The following is a 22,177-nucleotide window of genomic DNA, read 5'->3' as shown; positions in this document are numbered from 1 at the left end:
AAAATATATTTTTTAAATTTATGATTTCAGTTTAATAACTATTTATAGCGATGGGAACTATCGAATGAATTAGACTATCGAATGGTTACTGAATGAATAATTTCAACTATCGAATGGTTTTATTCGAATAAAAAACTCATTCATTCATTTGTATACTAAAGCATATACAACCTCGCCGTGCGACAAAATGGTTATCGTTGAGCCAAGACTATCGAATGCTTTTAATAAATGAAATTCTAGTATCCGTTTGATTTTTGTGTGCGACAGTGCATTATTAGTTCTTCCAAATTTTTTATAATCTCATCTTATAAATACTGTGCTATTTTTGCGTTTATTAAAATATTTAAAATACTAAAATAGTAGTTTTTAATTGGCGATTGTGTGCGTGTGCAGATGTAAAAATTTTTCCGAAAATTGTGTGATTTTTCTGTAGCCCGATCTTTTCAATTATTTTATTTTTGTTGGTATATATGGTCTATTTTTAATGTAAAATTTTGAGAAGTAGCAATTTTAAGAGAGATGAGATGAACTTAGAATTAATTTTAAAAATACATATTTGTATTTTAGATGTTTTAATAATATGAATAGTTGAACTTAATAATCATATTTAGTACGTGATTAAGTAAATGGTTATCGAACTCAAACTATGGGGTGAGAAAAATTAAATTGAAAATTTTACACGTGCCAATTTAAAAAAAAATAACGATGTTTGTATTTTGTTTATGCTAATTCTCTTACATGTAGTTTTTTGAAGAAATATTTATTTTTTAAAGTAAAATGCCAGTAAAAGTAAATATTATTTTTAAATGCAATATAAGAGTACCTAATATAAACAATTTTGATTCCTAATTTTTTATTTATATTTTCCTTCCATTACACTGCATGCTTAGAAAATTAATAAATGTTTATATTTCATGATTTTAAAGTTTGTTGTTAATATAACAAATTAGTTCTGTAATTATTATTATTTAATAAACCAACGTTGCCAAAAATTTAAAGACTATATTATTTTTAAATAGATCTAAATAATTTTTGACATCTAATTTGTTGTTTATATTTTGCTACTACGTAAAAAACGTTTATATTAAATTATTTAAAATTTTGTTAGTTGTTAATAGGTATAACAAATTATTACTGTTATTATTATTTTTATTATACCAGTCTTGCTTAAAACATTAAAATCATTTTCCTACATCCAAAATAACAAGTATTATTGCAGTAACAACAGAATATTAATAAAAAATGCAAAATATATAGACATACTATCCCTAACTAACTAAAGCCAAACAATAATATTCCTTGCTAATATCAACTAATATCAAAATATGGCAACAGCGCCCTTCATAATGTATTTTTGTGTAAATACTCAGCACCTCAATAAAAAATAATGTCCTTATCTTTATATGACTCCGCAAAAATCAAAGATGCCGGCTTTTTCATAGCATTGCCACCGCTGTCGGGTTTATCGGAAAGAAAACCTTCGCCGGGCGACAACTAAAAACCAGTTAATATTTTATTATAATCGATCCTGACGAATAAAATGAATTTCATAAATGAATGAATTTGGCAAATGAATGGTTTTTGCTGCCGAATTAGTAGAATACAATATTTCAAGGCAGATGACGCATCTATTCGATAATTTTTATTCGAATAGCTTTCAACGAATGTTTTTTACTAGCTATCGAATTATTCGAATGAATTGCAACTATCGAATGGTTCGATAGTATTCATTCGAAAGTTCCTTAATTACTTCAGTCTAACTATTTAGTCAACGCATGTTTAATTAATGTCAATGATGACAAGTATTAATAATTTCCATTCCAAATATCTCGAAAATCATTACCCGTAGCTTAGATTTACCAAGAGACCTTTTACGTAAAAATACTAATGTAAATGCATATTTTTACTCAGTAGTTTTATACAGGTACGGACAAAAAGTTATTACTCTACAAACCGGTTTAAAATATGTAGGTGGCGTCCTCTACTTGTGGAGCCATATTGACATCAAATTTCTCATGTCAAAAACTCCCAGACACCAATTTTCATTCAAATATTGACTTACTTCAGAAATTATTTGGAAAAAATCGAAATAAAAATGAAACTTCTACACCCTGTATCTCCAAAACTACATTTTAGGACATATATTTATACGAACTTTTTACTTAGTTTTTATCTGCAGAATATGCTGCCGAAGTTTCCGAATACAGTTCTGACCACCCTGTATATTGGAGAGTATATATAGGTGAGTTTCCTACGATGTTCTCTATGGGCATCTCAAAAACTACTGGAGATAGAGAGTCGGTTAAATGGGGAAAGAATTGCAGTTTTGCGGGGTCATAAAAATGCGCTTTCAGATTTTTGGAAAAAGTTCATGGCTTACTAGGATATTTCGAAAAACAAATTTTGCCTATTTCAAAAATTGTCCTAATTCTATTATAATCTATTTTAGACAAAAGTGTTCAGATAAAAGTCAGATAATCGTGGCATCGATAAAGGTGGTATTGGTTTTACCCTTTTGGGTACGGAACACTAAAATCGAACATTTTTGTATTTAAAGTATTTAAATTCTTTATTGGTTTCAGATATGCGCAGTATTTCAAATATGGTTCTTTCCAACGGTACAACACGAGACAAATTATTGAGTGGCTTGGATAAAAATTTACTGTCGAAAATGCCACCTGAAATATAAACCGCAAATATCTGCTAAGCAGTTAAAAATTTAAAAAAAAAAAAAAAAAAAAAAAAAAAATTTTTTCATTTTTTAATGAATCATATATTAAAAAAATAATATAATAGGTGTTCTCAAAACGAAGAAAATTATTTTATATTTTAGAAAGTTTGTCATGTACAATTTTGACAATACTGTATGATTTACGATTTATTTATAGCAAAGTAAGTACAGAATTCATCTAAAGCAAGTTCTTGTATTATTAATAACTTTTTTTTTTTTTTCAAAAAATACATTTTATCTTTTATTAATATCTCTAAAACTATTGAAATATATTTACTCATACTTTAGGATTATGTAGTGATCTGAAAGGATGCCAAAATACAATAATATACAGCGTGTTTCATTAAAAATAATCTGATCTATCACACTTTTTTGAGCCGTCCTATAAGTTAAAATATTTTCCTGAGATAAGTCCTAGTACATAATTTAGGTTTGCACTTAAACAAAGTTCCCAAGTTTTTTATTCTAGGATATACAGATGCCCGACGCATTATTGCCGGACCCTGTATAAAGCCTGGGTTATAAATAAAAGCTCTGGATATAAAGGTAAATTATCTTTATTATTTATCCAAGATGATCACAAACAGAACAATGTTTCTACTGAGTAATTTTATCATGGATATTAAATTACAATTTTATATCTTGTTGCAAACTTAAAGTAGCTTCATGCGGTTAATAAATTATAGAGATCCTCTTTTAAGCCGCAGGCTTAAACTTTAATTAACAACTAATAATTCTTACGTATCTTAAGACCCTTTCTTTTGACCGGTCAAACGTTAATCTAAGATTTATATCACGATTTGGTAGGACTGCTCGTGAAACTAAAATCCATAAATATATCCCACGGAATCTTAAAATTATACGAGCAATTATAAAAAATAAATTTCGTCTTTATTTTCGGGTACAATAAAACTAAATTATCTTCTTCTCTCGTTAGAATCGAAAAAAGATCCGTTAGATATTGAAACGTGTTTTTTGTAATTAACTAAAGCCCACAACCTCTGCCACAAGTTCATTTAAAATCTTAAGTGTTAGACTAATCACTTTTGGTCTTGATGTCTATTCGTTATTTTTCTACGCTTCGTCGGACAAAAAAAATTATTACAAAAAATATTTTTTAAAGAAATTAAATATTTTGGAATGAAGTTAATAATAAGATATGGAAAGGTCTATTTGAAAATGCCAACTTGATGGATGTAAATCAAGAATATGAAGAGATATCTTTTGTTAATATAATGTAATTCGTGTTAGTAATTCTCTTTTCTAGTGATGTATAATAATAGACTCACCGACCGGCACGAAAAACGGGCACCCTAAAATTTTGATGAACATTAAGGTTTAATATATTTAGTTCTAGTGGGCTGATTTTGATGAATTTTTAAGCAATTTTGTAGCTAAGTTATTTGACTTTTTTTTGGCTAGAGTAACTGCCCAATAAGTCAATAATATGATTTTGTATTATAGTGTATTACATAAATCATAAATAGTATTTTATAGGTCTGTTGACTAGACCAAAAGCAAAGGTGCGGTTTTAAAAAATACTAAAAAATGTCAGTATCTTCTTCAAAAGCGAATATCTCAAAAAAAAAAACGATTGAGATGAACCAAAAAACAAACTATCGAGAAAAGATACATCTAGATGATAAAATTATTTCAAATTCCCTGCTTTTTTAACGTAATTCATAGGGAAGTTGAAACTCTCACCAAAATATCAATATTTTGTTATTCTATAATTGACAGATCGCAACTTTTAATTTTAAATTTAGAAAGAATAGAACTGTTGTTGTACATGTTGCCAGGATTCAGACACATCGATTAACCAAAGTTATAATACCTGGTATACTTTGACATTGTTATTTGATTTATCGAAATGTCAGGTCAAGAAATACAAAAATCTGAAAAAAGCGCAGAAGGAGTACCAATAAATGAAGAAGAAAAAACTATGACGGATGCTAGTGTTAAATCGGGTGATAACGCGAGTGAAGTGCAGCCAAATGAAAAACCAGGGCCGAGTGAAGAAGGAAATATTGTCTCTATTAGTGAGCCAGAAAAATTAGTGGGAGGTGATACGACAGAAGAAGAAAAAGGTGAAGATGAAGATGATATAGAAACAGATGTCGAGTCAAATGAAACATCTGACAAGCTTACCACCGATGATGAAGCAAGTCGTGAAAACCAACCAGAAGATACAGCAAAAAGCGAAGTAGAAGATTCAGAAGGTAGAACCATACAAGAGCCCCCTATTAAAACTGATGAGGAAAGTGTTCCCGACAAAGAAAATGACGAAATCGCAAAGGAACCTCACCCTTTAGATGAATTTACTGATCAGCAAGTTATAGATCTAGTTAACGAAATGGAGATGGACCATAGACATTTAGAACTAGAGAATATTCTGTTTGAGACTTTTCTAAAAGAAAATGATCCGAACTTGTTGGACGATATGGACAATATTATGAGCTATATACAAAGAAGATCGTTTATGTCTACGACTGAACTTCAAGAGAAACCTTCTAGGCAGAAATTCAGATTGGATTCCTTTACTAGTCTTACCTCCATAGCAGAAGGTAGAGGTCCTAAGATAAACATAACCCAAAAAACCGAAATGGTTATGCGCTCTATGGAAGATATTCAAGCGGAGTTGGAGCGTTTCTTAAAAAGATGTCACGTTACTAAAAGAAATTTGAAAGCGGAATTGGAGGAATTTTCTATTAGAGAAGCGGAAATTAAAGAAGCTACCGATATATTTGAGTATAACATTGTAATTCAAGGAGTAGATAAATTAACTCAACGAATTCCAGCCGAAAAGTTCGTCAGATACATGGAGGAATGGCTGAAAAGCGCCCAATTCCAAATCGAAAAATTAAGATTAAGGATTGCCACGATGAAAGTGCAATACAAGAGAGTCTCACAACAACTCATACAAAGACAGGAGCTAGGAGAAAATGTACACGCTGTCGATTTCGACCAACTAGAAATAGAAAACAAGCATTTTCTTCAAAAAATTGATCAGAAGAACATTCACTTAATCGAACTTAGAAAAATGAACGGAAGCGCTAATCTTATTTTAAGCATCCACAAGAAATATTTACAAAAACAACAAGAAGAATACAATTCGCTCAATTCTCAGATCGAAGAAAAGAAAAACCAAATTAAACAAACAGAAGAAGAATATGATGCAACGGAAGAGGAACTGGATCAGTTTGAGAGGAAATATGATCAATGCAGAAATCTGAAAGAATCTTATACCGTACCAGAAGTGAAGGAATATATGAAACTAAAAGAAGAAATGTACGAGTTGAAAAAGAATATTAAGGTCTGGTCCAGACGGAAAAAGATACAAGACATTGCCTTGAATACTTGCCTAAGAGAGATGAAAAAATTGACCGGTAGTGAAGAGGTTGACCCAAGGTGGTTTGAAGATGTCACGTCTATTCCAAGCCTGTCATCTAGTGAAATGCTGTAATGTTATATACATATTTTTACAGTGTATTTTAAATTTTACAAATAAAATTTGGAATTTTAATCTTTTTGAAGTACATATAATAAAAATTTTTGAAGTTCTGATCAATTTACTATGCTTTTATTAGATACAAATTACAGATCTGAAGAGTAACTCCAATTTTTACTATGTTAATATGTACAGAGACCACACTAAGAAAGAAACAACATGCTTAATTTGATTTATTAATTTCACACCAGTCATAAACACGACTAAGATACGATCTCTCTTTTATGCCATCGATAGAGAATATTCTGAATTGTATAGCAAGAAGATCGTTTCTCTCTGCCGCTGAACTTCAAGAGAAACCTTCTAGGCAGAAATTCAGATTGGATTCCTTTCCTAGTCTTACCTCTATAGCAGATCACAGGTTAATATAGCAGATCACGATAAGGTAGAGGTCCTAAGATAAACCTAACTCAAAAACCGAAATGTTTTTAAAAGAAGTCACGTTACTAAAAGAAATTTGAAATCGGAATTGGAGGAATTTTCTATTAGAGAAGTTGAAAATAAAACAGATAGGTACCGATATATTTGAGTCTAACATAGTAATTCAAGGAGTAGATAGATTAACTCAACAAATTCCAGCCGAAAAGTTCATCAGATACATGGAGGAATGGCTGAAAAGCGCTCAATTTCAAATCGAAAAATTAAGATTAGACTAACTAGTAATAGAAAACAAGCATTTTCTCCAAAACACGATCAGAAGAACATTCACTTAATCGAACTTAAAAAAATGAACGGAAGCGCTAATCTTATTTTAAGCATCCACAAGAAATATTTACAAAAACAACAAGAAGAATACAATTCGCTCAATTCTCAGATCGAAGAAAAGAAAAACCAAATTAAACAAACAGAAGAAGAATATGATGCAACGGAAGAGGAACTGGATCAGTTTGAGAGGAAATACGATCAATGCAGAAATCTGAAAGAATCTTATACCGTATCAGAAGTGAAGGAATATATGAAACTAAAAGAAGAAATGTACGAGTTGAAAAAGAATATTAAGGTCTGGTCCAGACGGAAAAAGATACAAGACATTGCCTTGAATACTTGCCTAAGAGAGATGAAAAAATTGACCGGTAGTGAAGAGGTTGACCCAAGGTGGTTTGAAGATGTCACGTCTATTCCAAGCCTGTCATCTAGTGAAATGCTGTAATGTTATATACATAAAATTAAACCATTTTTATTTATTTTTAAATTTTTACAAATAAAATTTGGAATTTTAATCTTTTGAAGCACATATAATAAAATTTTTGAAGTTCTGATCGATTTACTATGCTTTTATTAGATACAAATTACAGATCTGAAGAGTAACTCCAATTTTTACTATGTTAATATGTACAGAGACCACACTAAGAAAGAAACAACATGCTTAATTTGATTTATTAATTTCACACCAGTCATAAACACGACTAAGCGATACGATCTCTCTTTATGCCATCGATAGAGAATATTCTGAATTGTATAGCAAGAAGATCTTTTCTCTCTGCCGCTGAACTTCAAGAGAAACCTTCTAGGCAGAAATTCAGATTGGATTCCTTTCCTAGTCTTACCTCTATAGAGTGCTATAGCAGATCACAGGTTAATATAGCAGATCACGATAAGGCAGAGGTCCTAAGATAACCTACCAAAAAACTGAAATAAGCTTCTAAAAAGAAGTCACGTTACTAAAAGAAATTTGAAATCGGAATTGGAGGAATTTTCTATTAGAGAAGCGAAAAATAAAACAGCTAGGTACCGATATATTTGAGTCCAACATAGTAATTCAAGGAGTAGATAGATTAACTACTCAACAAATTCCAGCCGAAAAGTTCATCAGATACATGGAGGAATGACTGAAAAGCGCTCAATTTCAAATCGAAAAATTAAGATTAGACTAACTAGAAATAGAAAAGAAGCATTTTCGCCAAAAAAACGATCAGAAGAACATTCACTTAATCGAACTTAGAGAAATGAACGGAAGCGCTAATCTTATTTTAAGCATCCACAAGAAATATTTACAAAAACAACAAGAAGACTACATTTCGCTCAATTCCCAGATCGAAGGAAAGAAAAACCAAATTAAACAAACAGAAGAAGAATATGAGGCAACGGAAGAGGAACTGGATCAGTTTGAGAGGAAATATGATCAATGCAGAAATCTGAAAGAATCTTATACCGTACCAGAAGTGAAAGAATATTTGAAATTAAAAAGAAGAAATGTACAAGTTGAGAAAGAATATTAAGGTCTGGTCCAGACGAAAAAAGATACAAGACATTGCCTTGATTACTTGTCTAAGAGATGAAAAAATTGACCAGTAGTGAAGAGGTTGATCCAAGGTGGTTTGAAGATATCGCGTCTATTCCAAGCTTGTCATCTACTGAAATGTTGTAATGTTATATACATATTTTTTTTAATGGTTAATCCCGTTTATTGTTTTACAAATAAATTTGACACTTTAATCATCTGAAAAGTATAATAATACTTTTCGAAGTCGTGAACAATTTATTATGACTTTATAACATACACAATACATATTATCTGAAGGATAACTCAAAACTGTTATTAAGTTAATGTAAACATTAATTAACAATCAAGAATGAAACAACGTGCTTAATTTGATTTATTAATTTCACACCAGTCATAAACACGACTAAGCGATACGATCTCTCTTTATGTCATCGATACATTAAGAAAAAAAAAAAAAACGCTGAAATTTGAGTCCGCCCGGCCCTGCAAAATCCAATAAATTGTCGTTCTTCAATTGCTTGGAACCTCAGAGTAACAAATAAAGAAGCTAGATAATTTAAGCCAATAATAATATTATGTTAGCATATACAAAAATTATCTGAAAATCTACAAATAATCTTGGATAAATATAACTGAATGCCAACGAATTTTAATTTGAATATTATTTTCTACTATAAAATTTTCAAGCGAGTTGACTTTGGAGATAAGGGTATAAACATTAAATGAAAACCAAATCACCTAAGATTCGCCGTTGATGTTGTATTGATTTGGTTAGTTTGGTTTGTTGGTTGTAGTTTGGTTTGCTTTTGTTTTGGCTTGGTTTGTTGTAGTTACTGTGTATTATAGTACTGTATTACCGAAGAAAAAGATATGCTCGAGAGACATAATGCGGCATTTGTTGGTGTGGGTCTAAAAATAAATAGATCAAAGACTTAGTTTATGACAAACATGGTGGTGGGCGAGGGTATGTACATTGGAGGAGAGACTATTGAACAAGCGAGTTCCTACAAGTATCTAGGACACGAAGTACGTATTGGCAGAGACAATCAAACTTGCGAGATTGCTAGAGGAATAGGCTTAACTTGGACTGCCTTTGGCAAAGTAAGACATGTATTCCGGTCAGACATCCCAATCTGGGATGTTTGACGAATCTGAAGAGGAAGATGTATAATCAGTGCGTTCTAACGGTACTGACATATGGTTCTGAAAACCTTTAACCAAAAAATAGTGTGAACAAAATAATAATAGCGCAACGAATAAAAGAACGTTGAAAGGCCCATGTTGGGACTATCTAAAGTGTATCATTCAAGGCCGTGACACATGGCCTTCGATGACGGCCGTGAGGGCCGTGACGCATAACCTAGCGAGAGGAAAAGTGGTAACGGCAGTGTTGCCATGGTTTGAAATGTTGCCATTCGGGGTAGATTTACCATTTTATAAAAACAATTTAAACCCGCTATTTCGTGATAATCAACCACGATGAAAAATAAGCTTATGGCAACACCGGGTAACGATCTGTGCCATACGCGGATAAGAAAATCACTATAATAAACTTGATTACTGTACCAACATTGGTGTGTACCAATATCCTCTGGTTGTGTTCTAGGAAGTAAATTTTCAGGCATATTTTCATCGATAGGTTTTGTAGCTTCTGACCGAATTAGATAAAGTATTCAGCTCCCCTTCCCCTAGGAGATGCAAGACCTTGTCGTTGGTGGAAGCTCCTGGTCAGGTGCTGGGGGAAATCCCCGCTAGCACTTGGCTTGGTCCAAGAAGCATCTCACTCATCGTCTTGTTCCTGACTGTAGTGTCGTGGCCAGGGAATTACACCCAAGACATATAACGATACCGGGCGGGGCTAAGGACAGCCTCAACTTTGGGGCATCGGGGGCACCCCATTGTATTTTACCCCTTACTTCTACATGCGGGCTCTGCAGAAGTGGGCCGACTGTCCCTAGCGACTCATGAAACACTATGAAATCTGGTAATAATAGTAACGAAAACATCACCGGTGAAGCTGTGGGGAAACCCCCTACTGACACTGGGAACAGTAACAATGAAAGTTCCAAGGGCCAAACCCAAAGAGAACTACAGGAAAGGTGGCTGACACTTGCGTGAGACCATCCTCCGCAACTGGCATACAAGTTACCACCTCCTCAAAGGGTCGGGAGCCTACCCCCTACCTCTAAACCCAACAGGCGACACAGGCTACCGTTTCGTCTACCCGGCCTGGGTCGTAGCCCCTCGACTGTGAAGGACACGGGTCTCCGTAGGAAGTCCTGGATCGTGCGATGAGTTATAACTCAAGAAAGGGGAACACAATAGATCTCTAAGGTCGCAGAGATTAACCCCCTTTCACACTTATTCTAAATTCTATTCTAAAGTATCTAGCTCATTTGCCAGCTCAGAATTAGAATTAATTTAGAGTTAGTAACTCGTATTTTCATTGGAGATCACTGTCATATTTATTTTAAATCAATAAATCAACTAGAATATTCGTATAATTTAAATAAAAATTACTGTAAATAACTATAAATAAGTGAATAACAAACAAACAGACAACAGACCACACAAAACAAATTGTCGGTTAGTCGTAGTCGGAGATATAGATGTAGTAATATTTTGGTTTATTGGCCACAGCGCCAGGGCTATCCGGCAGTTTTTGGTTTTATATTAACCTAATTTTTGAATTTTATAAAAAGTATTCATAAAAAATATATCCTTCAAATCCTTCAATTTTAACAGCTGTTAGCAGTTTACTTCAAATATGCGCACATTGCAAACACTGTTTCTTTGTTCATCATTCTAGAAATGTGTTGCCCATCCACTGCTTTGTGGCTAATTTTTGTAATTGCTTTTGCAGCACCACAAAAGAACTCTGGATCTGCTAATGGCATTGATGAGCCTTCTTTGGTTATCTTATCTGTATTTTCTAGTGTATTTAGAGCACGCATACAATTCGACCTGTTTAATCTAAGAGCTGGGACGTTTGAAAATATTAAGACTCTATTACGCTTGCACTTTCGGGTCGCTTTCAACCGGTAAAGCGGGTGGATACCCAGCCGAAAGAAATATATATTATATTTCAGAAATCTGCCTAAGGCTTAGCCTGATCCTGTCGTGTTAAGCGACACTCCAAAAAAAATTCCAAACGCAGGTGCTTTGATTAAGGCTCTCCTTCCCACTGGCGCTAGCCTAGCATTTGTAACGGTTTGGCTGTCACAAAATGCTGCAAAAACCATGTGACCTTTCTTCACGAATCTTTTTATTTGTTTGTATACATCTTAAGACGTGCTTATAATTATATTTCCTTTCCCCAAACTCAACTCAAACTGTTTCAAATTTACCCCTAAAACGCCCTAAAAAAGATGATTTTATAAGTAATTTTAGCATTAAATGTATTCAAATCGATTTTCAAACTAATTACGAGCATGTCCGGAAGCTTCTTAATAAAGTGAAACAAAAATTATTTCAAAATATTAAAAATATGGTCTGCAATTTTGTGACCCTCTGCAAACCCAATTTGGTCATTTTTGTTGCCCGTAATGTGGCGCCCTCATGTGAATTTTGTTGCTGACGCTTTTGAAGGCGGGCAAAGGAAACCAGGTACGTATTCTAATTACTTTTGACAAATTATTTATAACGCCTTGTCTCTTACACAATAATTTGAAATTTTTATTTTGTAAATTTTTTTTTTTTTTTTCAAAAAAAAATTTGCGTTGCATCTATTGTGTGTGTATGGTCATTGATCATGATGCAATGTAACAAAACATAAAACAATAATTAATAAGCATGGTTTGACCACTGTGAAGTAATGGAAGGCATATGTAGCTTCTAGAATAAAAACACTTTTTAAGTGTTTACTTGCAAACCCAATGTACGAGGATGTATTTCAGGAAAATATTTAACTTCTATAGGGTGGTTTAAAAAAGTGAGTGGACTGATGATTTTTTAAATGGAACACTTGTATATTGTTGGATTTTTTGGCTTCCTTTCTGATCACTTTACATAATCCTAAGTATATGATATAAATATATTTGGATAGTTTCACAGAGATATTAATAAATAAATAAAAAATATATATTTTCAATAAGTTACAAAGTAAGTTGATAAAATATTGCATTTTCAAAATAATTACAAATAAATGAAGGTACAGCTCTTATCATATTTTTATGCAACTGTCTCAAAAGTCTTAAAATCGATTTTAAGTAAAAACTAGTTTTATAAAAAGTCATTTCTTTTGTCTTTGAGACACCCTGTATACCTTTTTGCTATGTTATGTTGCTTCTATAGGTGCCCGGTGGCGAGGTACAGGCTCGTCTACCAATCTGAAGGTAGTGGGTTTGAATCCCACACCCGGCATTTCATCAGCCGACTACTTTTTATTAAAATAAAAATAGTTTGGGTACCTAGGTCGACTCAGCCTTAAATGAGTACTAGAGATTCACAACCTGAGGTAATAATAGGCGGTTGAAGCGTAGTGCAGCCACATTACCTTCCTTGTATACCGAACGGCTCTTGTATGGCAAGCTGTACCTTTGCTACTCCCAAGGCGTTAAACGCTACACGGAGCTATTATTATATTATGTTGCTTCTAGGCTCATACATTTTTTGAAAACTAGTTAAAGTGTGACTTTGATCTGAATCTGCGAAAATATGATTTTTTATGTGGGTTAATATTGTAAGGCCCTGTATAAACCATTTCCTATGCACTAATAATTGTTACTTTTTTCACATTTTGTATTGACTTTGTAGTTTTAACACATATTGAATAATATCTACGAGCAAAATAAGTTTTCCATAAAATATGGTCCACCGATGGGATTTTGGGCGCCGTTGACCTTGGATTTATCGAGAGATTCGTAAGTGCAAGTAGTCGATGCACCGCCTTCTGTTAGTTTAAAAGCTACCTCGTCTCATCGGATTCCCCGCAGGTGTTATAGTTTGTCTAGGGAAGGGCAGCCTTGCTGCTTGATTAAGGTTTGCAGAGCTTCAGCATTTGCCATAAAATAGCGAGCAATTTGTTACAAAACCTTATAAATTATATATCACTGCAATCACAAAATTCTCAATTATCGTATTGTAACGGAATTTTAAAATATGTCTTTATTGTTGAGGAAATTTAGTTCAAACATATGAATATTTTGTTGATGTTTACCATCACAATCTTAAAAATAAAGAAGTTGTCTAAAATGTGCTACAATACGGGTATACTATAATCCTTATCTTTAATTTCTTTCTTCATTTGTGTAAAAAATACCTAGCCAGTTTTACATAAAATGCTAAATACCGAACGCTTATTCTACTTTTTCCGACTAGTGAAATGGACTCTTAACTTTAAAATTCGACGTTTTCATTTTATCGCTCTGAGCCGGAGTCGAAGTAACACGATCGCGTAACACGACGTGTATGAGTTCGCATGTACTGGCAATAACTGACCGGTAAAAACTTGTCCAGCATCACGCAGAGGGGAATTTTAAGAGACGTTGGAAGGAGCCACTTTTTGAGCGTCATTCCCTTTGCCTTTTTTGCACGGGCGCACACAACGGCACTTTTTGCCGTTTCGTCATTTTCCGCTAAAGATGACGATTTAAATTCTCGCGGGTACGATGCGCCGAAAACCTTAATAGTAATAAGAGCTGCCGAAACAAATGGAAAAAAATACGATGGTCATTGTTTAAAAGGGGCTCGGGACGATATGCCGGTTTTCGATCGATGCTGCGAACAGTAGCGATGGAAAAAATGGGATGGATTGGTTGATTATGGTGATTACGAAATTATCCTTAGAAATGCACTTAAAACTGGATATTCATTATATACTGAGTGACAAGAAAACCGAAAACAACTATAATATATTCATAAGATTTTAATAATTTTTGTTGTACACAGTGGCGTAGCTAGGTAACCAAGGGCCTTGGGGCAAATTAAAAAATGGGGCCCCACTGCTATGTATACTGATTAGGTTTACAATTAATGCTTGGTGTAGGTTTGGCTAATAAAACGAAATAGAGAAGATTCAATGGTTTATTATACAGGGTGTCCCGGAAATAAATGCAAGTATTTTAAGGGGTGTTAGATCTAGATAAAAGAAACATATTTTCTCTTTACCGTTTTTCAAATAAGTCCAAAATAACGGAGTTATTTTACTTTATAAAATTAAAAAAAAAGATTTTTTGCTAAAATTTTGAGAACCACTGGATCTTTTCTAGATTTTCTTTCATGTAAATTTAATCTAATATTTATGTTGCAATATTATCAAGAAATTGTGTTTTTTTAACTAAAACCAAACCAAACCAAACTAAAAAAAATTCCAAAAAATTTCTCAAAAAATATCGAATTTTCAAAAAAAAGATCGCGAAATAAACCTCATAGGCGTGTCTCTGGGGTTGAACTTTACTACCAGTTAAAATACTTGCCCTTATTTCTGGGATAAAGGTCGGGCCTACCAACTGACTAAATAACAATTATATTTACAATTTTTTCCTAGCTTTAGTTTTCGCAAAAGTATCAATGACTTCGTTTAAATCCAGACTTGATGCGGTTTTATTTTCAATTGCTATTAGCGATAAATGTCGGAGTCGAGTTTGGCTCATATTATTTCTTAAATAATTTTTTATTATTTTTAATTTGCTAAAGGACCTTTCAGCTGCTGCAGAAGTGACAGAAATTGTAAAGAATAATAACATTGCTGTAAATACTTCCGTTAGGTCGCATTATAACACTCCATATTTGTTCATTATTTCCTTACATAATTGGTGAACAGTCCATGTTTGAGTTAGTTGAGGTAAAATTAGGTGGTAAATGTTAGTAAATTGAAGTGAAAAACTAGGGCCTATTATATCTGAATATTTTCTTTGGAATTCGTCACACTTTTGTAATAAAGTTGCTTCATCAACTTGTAATAAAAACGTTGGTGTTAGAAAATCGAATATATGACAGACTGCACTCATACCAATAAAACGTGTATCTAATTGAGATATTACTGTGTGTAGTACATTATTGAAAATCTCAATTTTAAATATTTTTCTCGGTTTGGAAATCGGTGAGGAAATCTATAGATTTGACACGATTTACTGACTTAACGGACATCAATATGAGTGGTAAAATCAAATAAAATTGAACCACTATATTAACCAGTACAAAAAAGTTTATTGACATTGGCTTACTTACTCCTGATACAGCATTAATTTTTTAACCTTTCGCGAAAAAAAAAAATCTTAACTCGAATTCACAATAAAACGCACATCGTGTTGCAATCTGTCATATTTATTTTGAAAATGGGAGAAATTTCCAAAAGTTCAGTTCGATCAAGATTTCTGGTAAGGATTCGAGGGCCCCCTGAGCTTGAGGGCCCCGGGGCACTGCCCCGCCTAGCCCCTAGGTAGCTACGCCACTGGGTGTACATGATTGCAACTTCTGACTTGAGCAATCGAATAGGGTCTCTGCTATACTAGACCAATTAATGGAAAATCTATGTCAGTAGTGTGTTACTCGATATAACAGTGTTTGCCAATAACATCTGTCAAGGTCTGCAACATCTGAAGAACAGTGTAACAGAAGTAACAGAAACTAGTAAGAAGTAAGGACTCGACATAAATACAAGTAAAACCAAATTCACGATTATCAGCAAGGACAAGATCACGGGAGTTAACTTATACATAAACCAAGCGAGAATTGAGGAAGTCTCACAATACACTTACCTGGGCACTATGATCAATGAAACGTCGGACAACTGGCAAGAAATCAAGTGCCGAATGAGAAAATGCCAAAAGCCCATTAAAAGCCTCGGCATAACTCTAGAATAAAGAAAAGGCTCCTAAAATGCTATGTCTACTCGGTACTCCTATATGGCGTAGACACCTGGACCCTAAAGGGGGACGCTATATCAAAACTCCGAGCCTTTGAACTCTGGCTGTACAGGAGAATCCTGAGAATTTCGTGGGCGGAGAAGGTCACAAACATCGAGGTCTCGAATTCAACGTCGTCAAATTCCATAAGCTGTAATATATAGGCCACGTGATGAGGAACCAAGGAAGGTTCTTGCTGCTCCAGTGCACCATTCAAAGAAAGATCAAGGGAAAAGGACATCCAAAACGTAGGAAAACATCATGGCTAGCGAACATCAGGAAAGACGTCCACTCAGCTTGTTCGGGTTGCCGGACAGGCACTCTAAGAAGAAGGAGTGTGTTGCTGACTCCCGATCTCTGACGCACTTACTTTGTAGTTGTGATAAGGTGGGCGATGTCCTCTTGGGGTTGCTAAAGTCTGCAGAGGGTGTTTTAACTTCGACAGCCATCATGTCCCAGATCTGTTCAATGGGAGACAGATTGTATGATCTTGGCGGCCATGGTAAACGGTTAATGCGGTACTGATTTTGACCTTATTTGGACCTTTTCAGTGTTTTTTTTTGCAATTGGAGAAGGATAGCAGGCTCCAAAGTATTCCCAATGCTTGTGATAAATTAATCGCTTATTTTCAACGGAGATTTTATAAACCACAGTGAAATAACAGTTTTTTTTAGGATAACGATATTCTTACCCGACATTGTCAATATTTAATCTAACATTTGAATGCAATGATTGGTTTCCCCCAAAATAAGAGCGGATCTGGATTCTTCACCTTCAAATCTACTGATTGGCTTCTATAGTTTATTTTTGTAAAAAATGCAATGCAGTTGCTTTTTCTATGTATCCTTCAAAATCATGAAATACTACACACAACCAAACTAATATGGGATCACTCTTTATTCCCGACTAAACTTTTTGCAAGGAAAATCATTGGTATACAACTTTAAGATAAGGCTTATTGTTTCAAATAAACATGATAATAAAGAATAAACTACTGCTGAGTTTTATTTCCTTGTGAATTTTTGTTCAGTAGTAAAATCAGGATTGTTCGGTAAATTTCCTTCGATCCAAAAAATGCTTTATGTTGGATTAACAGATATAGAGAGGGAAGAATTATTGCTCTCATTCAACAAAGGAATGCCCCAAAGGGACGCGTTAGCCAGGGTGTTGTATCGAAAACATATGCGGCTTTGTGTGTCAAATTGCTATAAGAAATCGCATTGTTTCTCATCCAGAGCTGCAAAGATAACTCTGGCAGCTACAGGTGTGAATGTTTCAGTTGAAACCATAAGAAAAAAGGCTTCGCGCTCGAGGGTTGAACAGTAGAGGAGAGTTACGGGTCCTACCCTTATCTCGGCAAAATAAAATTAACCGGCTAAATTGGTGCCTTCAACATAAAAACTGGACAATTGAGAATTAGCAAAATGTTCTTTTTTCGGATGAGACTAGAATTGGCCTAAGATCAGATGACCATCGAATTCGGGTTCTTAGAGCTCCAGGACTGTCGAAGACAAGCGAGTCTCTAGGCTGTCAAATCTGGACCAAGATATAAAGGAGGAAATGTAATATTCCGGGGAGGTATTATGCTGGGAGCAAAAACTCCATTGTTACCACTTCAACAAACTTTAACGGGTCGGAGGTATGTTGATTTAGTGCTAGAACCAATCGTTAGACTTTGGAGAGCTGCAATTGGGGATAATTATACCTTCATGCTCGATAATACACCTCCCCATAACAGCAGAGTGACTAGATAATGTCTTGAAATGGAAGATGTCATAGTTCTGGATTGGCCTGTCCACCAGATCTAAACCCTATCGAACATTTGTGGGACCAGCTCAAAAGAAGGGTTAGAGCTCGTCGAAATAATCCAGGAAATATCGCACAGCTTATTGATGCAGCATTAGCAGAATGGGAAAGCATGCCCCAAGACAACGTTGATAATTTAATAACACCTCCCCATAACAGCAGACTGACTAGATAATGTCTTGAAATAGAAAGTGTCATAGTTTTGGTTTGGTTTGGCCTGTCCACCAGATCTAAACTCTATCGAACATTTGTTCTCTAACCCTTCTTTTAAGCTCTAACTTTTGAGTTCTAACCCTCCATAAAAGAAGGGTTAGAGCTCGTCGAAACAATCCAGGAAATCTAACACAGCTTATTGATGCAGCATTAGCAGAATGGGAAGGCATGCCCCAAGACAACGTTGATAATTTAATAAGAAGCATGCCAGCGCGGATAGAAGCTTGCATAAGGGCTAGAAGTGGCAACACGGATTATTAAAATTTTCAAATTTCTTTTTTGGAAACCGATTTTTTTATTGCTATGTGGATTATTTTTCATTAAAAGTTTTTGGTAAGGACTGAGTTTTCTTCATAAACACAAAATGTTCAAACGTCACAAAAATTATGAAAAATAATAGATGATTTTTTCCATTTAAGTTTGGACAGTTTGGTTGTGTATATGTGGATGTCTAAGAAGTTTACAAAGAAACCAACGTCCGCTATTGCAAATTTTTCTCGTTCAAAGTCGGCAAATGAAAACATCTTTGGCCGTTTATAAATGAGCCCGAACCGAATCGTTAACGAGTTTATTTCAAATTAATTCCGATCCTAATGAATTGAAAGGAGAAAAAGCAGTTCGAGAGAATTCCCTGAATTAATTTAGATCGGGTTAGACTTTAACTGTTCGCTTAAAGAGTAATGGCGTATGCTACCAGCCTTAGTAATTACTACTAAATTAGGATATATAGTTATACATTGTGTTAAAACATACATTAAGATATGCTAATTTAATAGATTTTTGCAGTTTCAAACGAACCCGAGCAATAAATTAGTTTAATCTATAGACTCGTTCGGCAATTATTGCTTCCAGTTATTTCTCCTTCCGAGGTAAAAATGCTAGATTCAAAAGTACTTGCAAATAAGGTCATTTCTTTAATGTTTTTTTTTTCTACTTATGTCAAACCTGAATATTTTTAATTCCAGTAACATTTAAAAAAACTAAATAATAAACCAATGAATACAGACCAACAAACAAAAAATGTACTATACCAAATACCCTGTGAATGCGATAAATTTTACATTGGTGAAACATCTAGACCCTTAAATGTTAGAATTAAAGAACATAAAGATTATTTGAGAAAGGGAGATTTTCACAAATCTAAGATTTGTCAGAATTCTTGGGACACAGGGCACAAAAGCGATAGCCTCTAAAAGAAAAATAAAAGAGGCTTTTTTAATTCAATCTAATAAAAATAAACGTATTGTTCATGCATCTGTAGATGGTAGTAATGTATGGCAATCGCTTCTTTGATTTTAAAGAACAATATATACAACAAGATAAATAAACATAACATACGTAAAATTTAAAAATAATCTTACAGAAAGTTTGGGGCTTTTTGGTTTTACCTTATTAAGTAATTGTTATCAGGTAGTAACTGTTAATTTTGAAGTTTAAATATCAAGTTAAAAATATCACTTTAACAGAACGTCAACGGTTTCTTGTAGACGTAAGTGTTCTCGAATAGTTGAATTTAAATATTTTAAATAGTTTTATTTATTTAAAATCGTTTATTTATTTTTATTATATGATTAAACAAAGCGACAGAGTTGGCTTGCAAATGAAAGTAGTAGTATACCTATAAAATAATTTTCATTTTTGTTGTTTATTCTATGTTTAACACGAATAAATTTTTAATACATAAACGCGGATTTTTCATCGAAAGATATTTTAGACAATAAAAAAGTATTATAGATATTACACATTTTCGTTTTGATACTTTACATGTTGCTTTCAGTTCCACACCGTCTTCGATATGCTTTCCCTCGCTGACTTAGAGAAAATAAGTGTTTTATGCGTTGGCCGCAGAAAGAATGGTGTCTCCACCGTACAGCTCTTGACACGTAAGGGGAAATCAAATCAGCCTTGTCACGAATTCGTCCATTAGGTTGCCTATCTTCCCAATTCTTTCAATCAACGATACAATGTTGTAGTTCTTTCTTTTTCAGTGTAGCGTTTACACACCTTGGGAGTTGGGAGTATCAAGATACAGCTTGCTATACTGGGGCTATTCGGTATAAAAGGAAGGTAATGTAGCTTAAACCGCTTATTATTACCGCAGGATTGTGAATCTCAAGTAAACATTTAAGACTAAGTCGATCTAAAAAAGGTACCCAAACTATTTTTAATTTATTAAAAATAGTCGGCGGATAAGTGATAAAGATCTCTATCTATCATAAACGTGATAAATGATGACATATAAATAAACGAAGAACTAAGATGATCCTTTCATAATTTAATAAGAATGTCCATTAGGGATTTAGAGATTTGTTAATTGTTTCAGTGACTAACGTCGATCTTTAAAAGAATAAAAGGCAGAAATCAATGACACTGAAACAAAGATTAATAGCAATTTTAAATATTAGTAATTTTTCAAAAATAAATTAATGCTTCAAAGCTCTATATGGCAAAAATGACACTTTTTCAATTGAACATGTCAGAAACATTGTTGAACAAGCACAAAAACCTCGCCATATATTACAATTGTTTAGTTTAACACATACAAACGATTTATGGTAATGGCACATTACGAAAGGGGTTACAGAAATAGAAAATTGCCGTTTTGAATATTCATGACTGAACGACGTACAATTAGTTTGTTCAAATGTAGCCGGCAGAAGTGGAATATCGTGTTTTGTAGCGACAATATAGAGGAAATTCGAACAGCTTATAAATAGAAATGGGCAAGTCTGCTTGTCGTCTGTCAGAAACCATACGAAATGACATAGAATAGGAATGCAAATTGCTCGCCACGTTCAACAAGTTTTTGTACTTTATTCTTATTGGACTATTAATAAGACATTAATTGTTTTTCGTATTATTTAAATTAGGTTTTATAACATATCAGTTGATCTCTGTAAATATAAGAGATTTATCACTTATAGACCGAGAGCTGGGGCTACATAAAAAATCTTATCATCGTTACATGGCTAATTTTTTGTGTGAAGTATCCTTTTGTGTAGCCATTGTGAAATAGTTATGTCTGCCAGCGCGATCCCGGGGCTTAAAGCGGGGGCGACCAATCGAAAGGGTGGAATTCTGATACTAAAAATATTATAAGGTACACGAGTTATAATTGCCAAATAGCTTTTATTTATTAATAAGAAACGTGTAAAATTGTTGACAGACATTTTTCCCGTGGCTAAAATGCCGGCATACATGCATGTCGATTGGTGGAATGTCATTTTTATTGTGAATTAATTTAAAAAGCTGTACGCAAAAGGGCAGACAAAAAAATCGTTATTGAAATTATAAAAAACTATATTGATAATATAATTGTATACAGGGTGGTCCGAATTGTATTCCGGAAACTTCGGGAGCATATTCTGCAGATAAAAAGAAGTAAAAAACTTCTTATAAATGCTTAGTTTCGGAGATACAGGGTGTAGAAGTTTCATTTTTATTTCGATTTTTTCCAAATAGTATGAAGTAACGTCAATATCTGGATGAAAATTCGTGTCTGTTTTTTGACATGAGAAATTTGATTTTGATGTCATTATGACTCCTATTTGTAGAGGGCGCCACCTATATGTGTTTTAACTGTTTTGAAGAGTAATAACTTTTTGTCCGTACCTGTATAGAACTGCTGAGTGAAAAAATATCCATTTTCGTATTTTTTTACGTAAAAAATGTCTCTTGGTAAAAATCGTTACGAGCAACCCTTCTCGAGATATTTAGAATGGGAATAGTCAATACATGTCATTACTGACAAAAAATAAACATGTTGAGTAGATAGTTATTTGACTAAAAAGATAAATTTGGAAAAATTTAATTTTTTTAAATTAATGATAAAAATTTTCTTCGAAAAA

The 22,177-nt window shown here is 33.6% G+C and overlaps 1 protein-coding gene across 1 annotated transcript; it reads left to right on the top strand.

Moving 5' to 3' along the window:
• Positions 1-4,579: 4,579 nt before the first annotated feature.
• LOC115883275 (coiled-coil domain-containing protein 113-like) lies at positions 4,580-6,194 on the top strand. Its single transcript, XM_030901608.1, has one exon. The coding sequence runs from the start codon at positions 4,602-4,604 to the stop codon at positions 6,192-6,194; it is 1,593 nt and encodes a 530-aa protein (XP_030757468.1). The 5' UTR covers positions 4,580-4,601.
• Positions 6,195-22,177: the final 15,983 nt, after the last annotated feature.

This window comes from Sitophilus oryzae, unplaced genomic scaffold (genome assembly GCF_002938485.1).
Source record: "Sitophilus oryzae breed Bouriz unplaced genomic scaffold, Soryzae_2.0 scaffold_1866_pilon_pilon, whole genome shotgun sequence".
Classification (NCBI taxonomy): domain Eukaryota; kingdom Metazoa; phylum Arthropoda; class Insecta; order Coleoptera; family Curculionidae; genus Sitophilus; species Sitophilus oryzae.
Note: the sequence above shows the minus strand (reverse complement) of the source record. Positions and strands in the feature narration are given on the sequence as shown.

Bases quoted from the DNA above. Each gene is read 5' to 3' on its own strand.
- LOC115883275 (XM_030901608.1), top strand. From the start codon at position 4,602: ATGTCAGGTCAAGAAATACAAAAATCTGAAAAAAGCGCAGAAGGAGTA.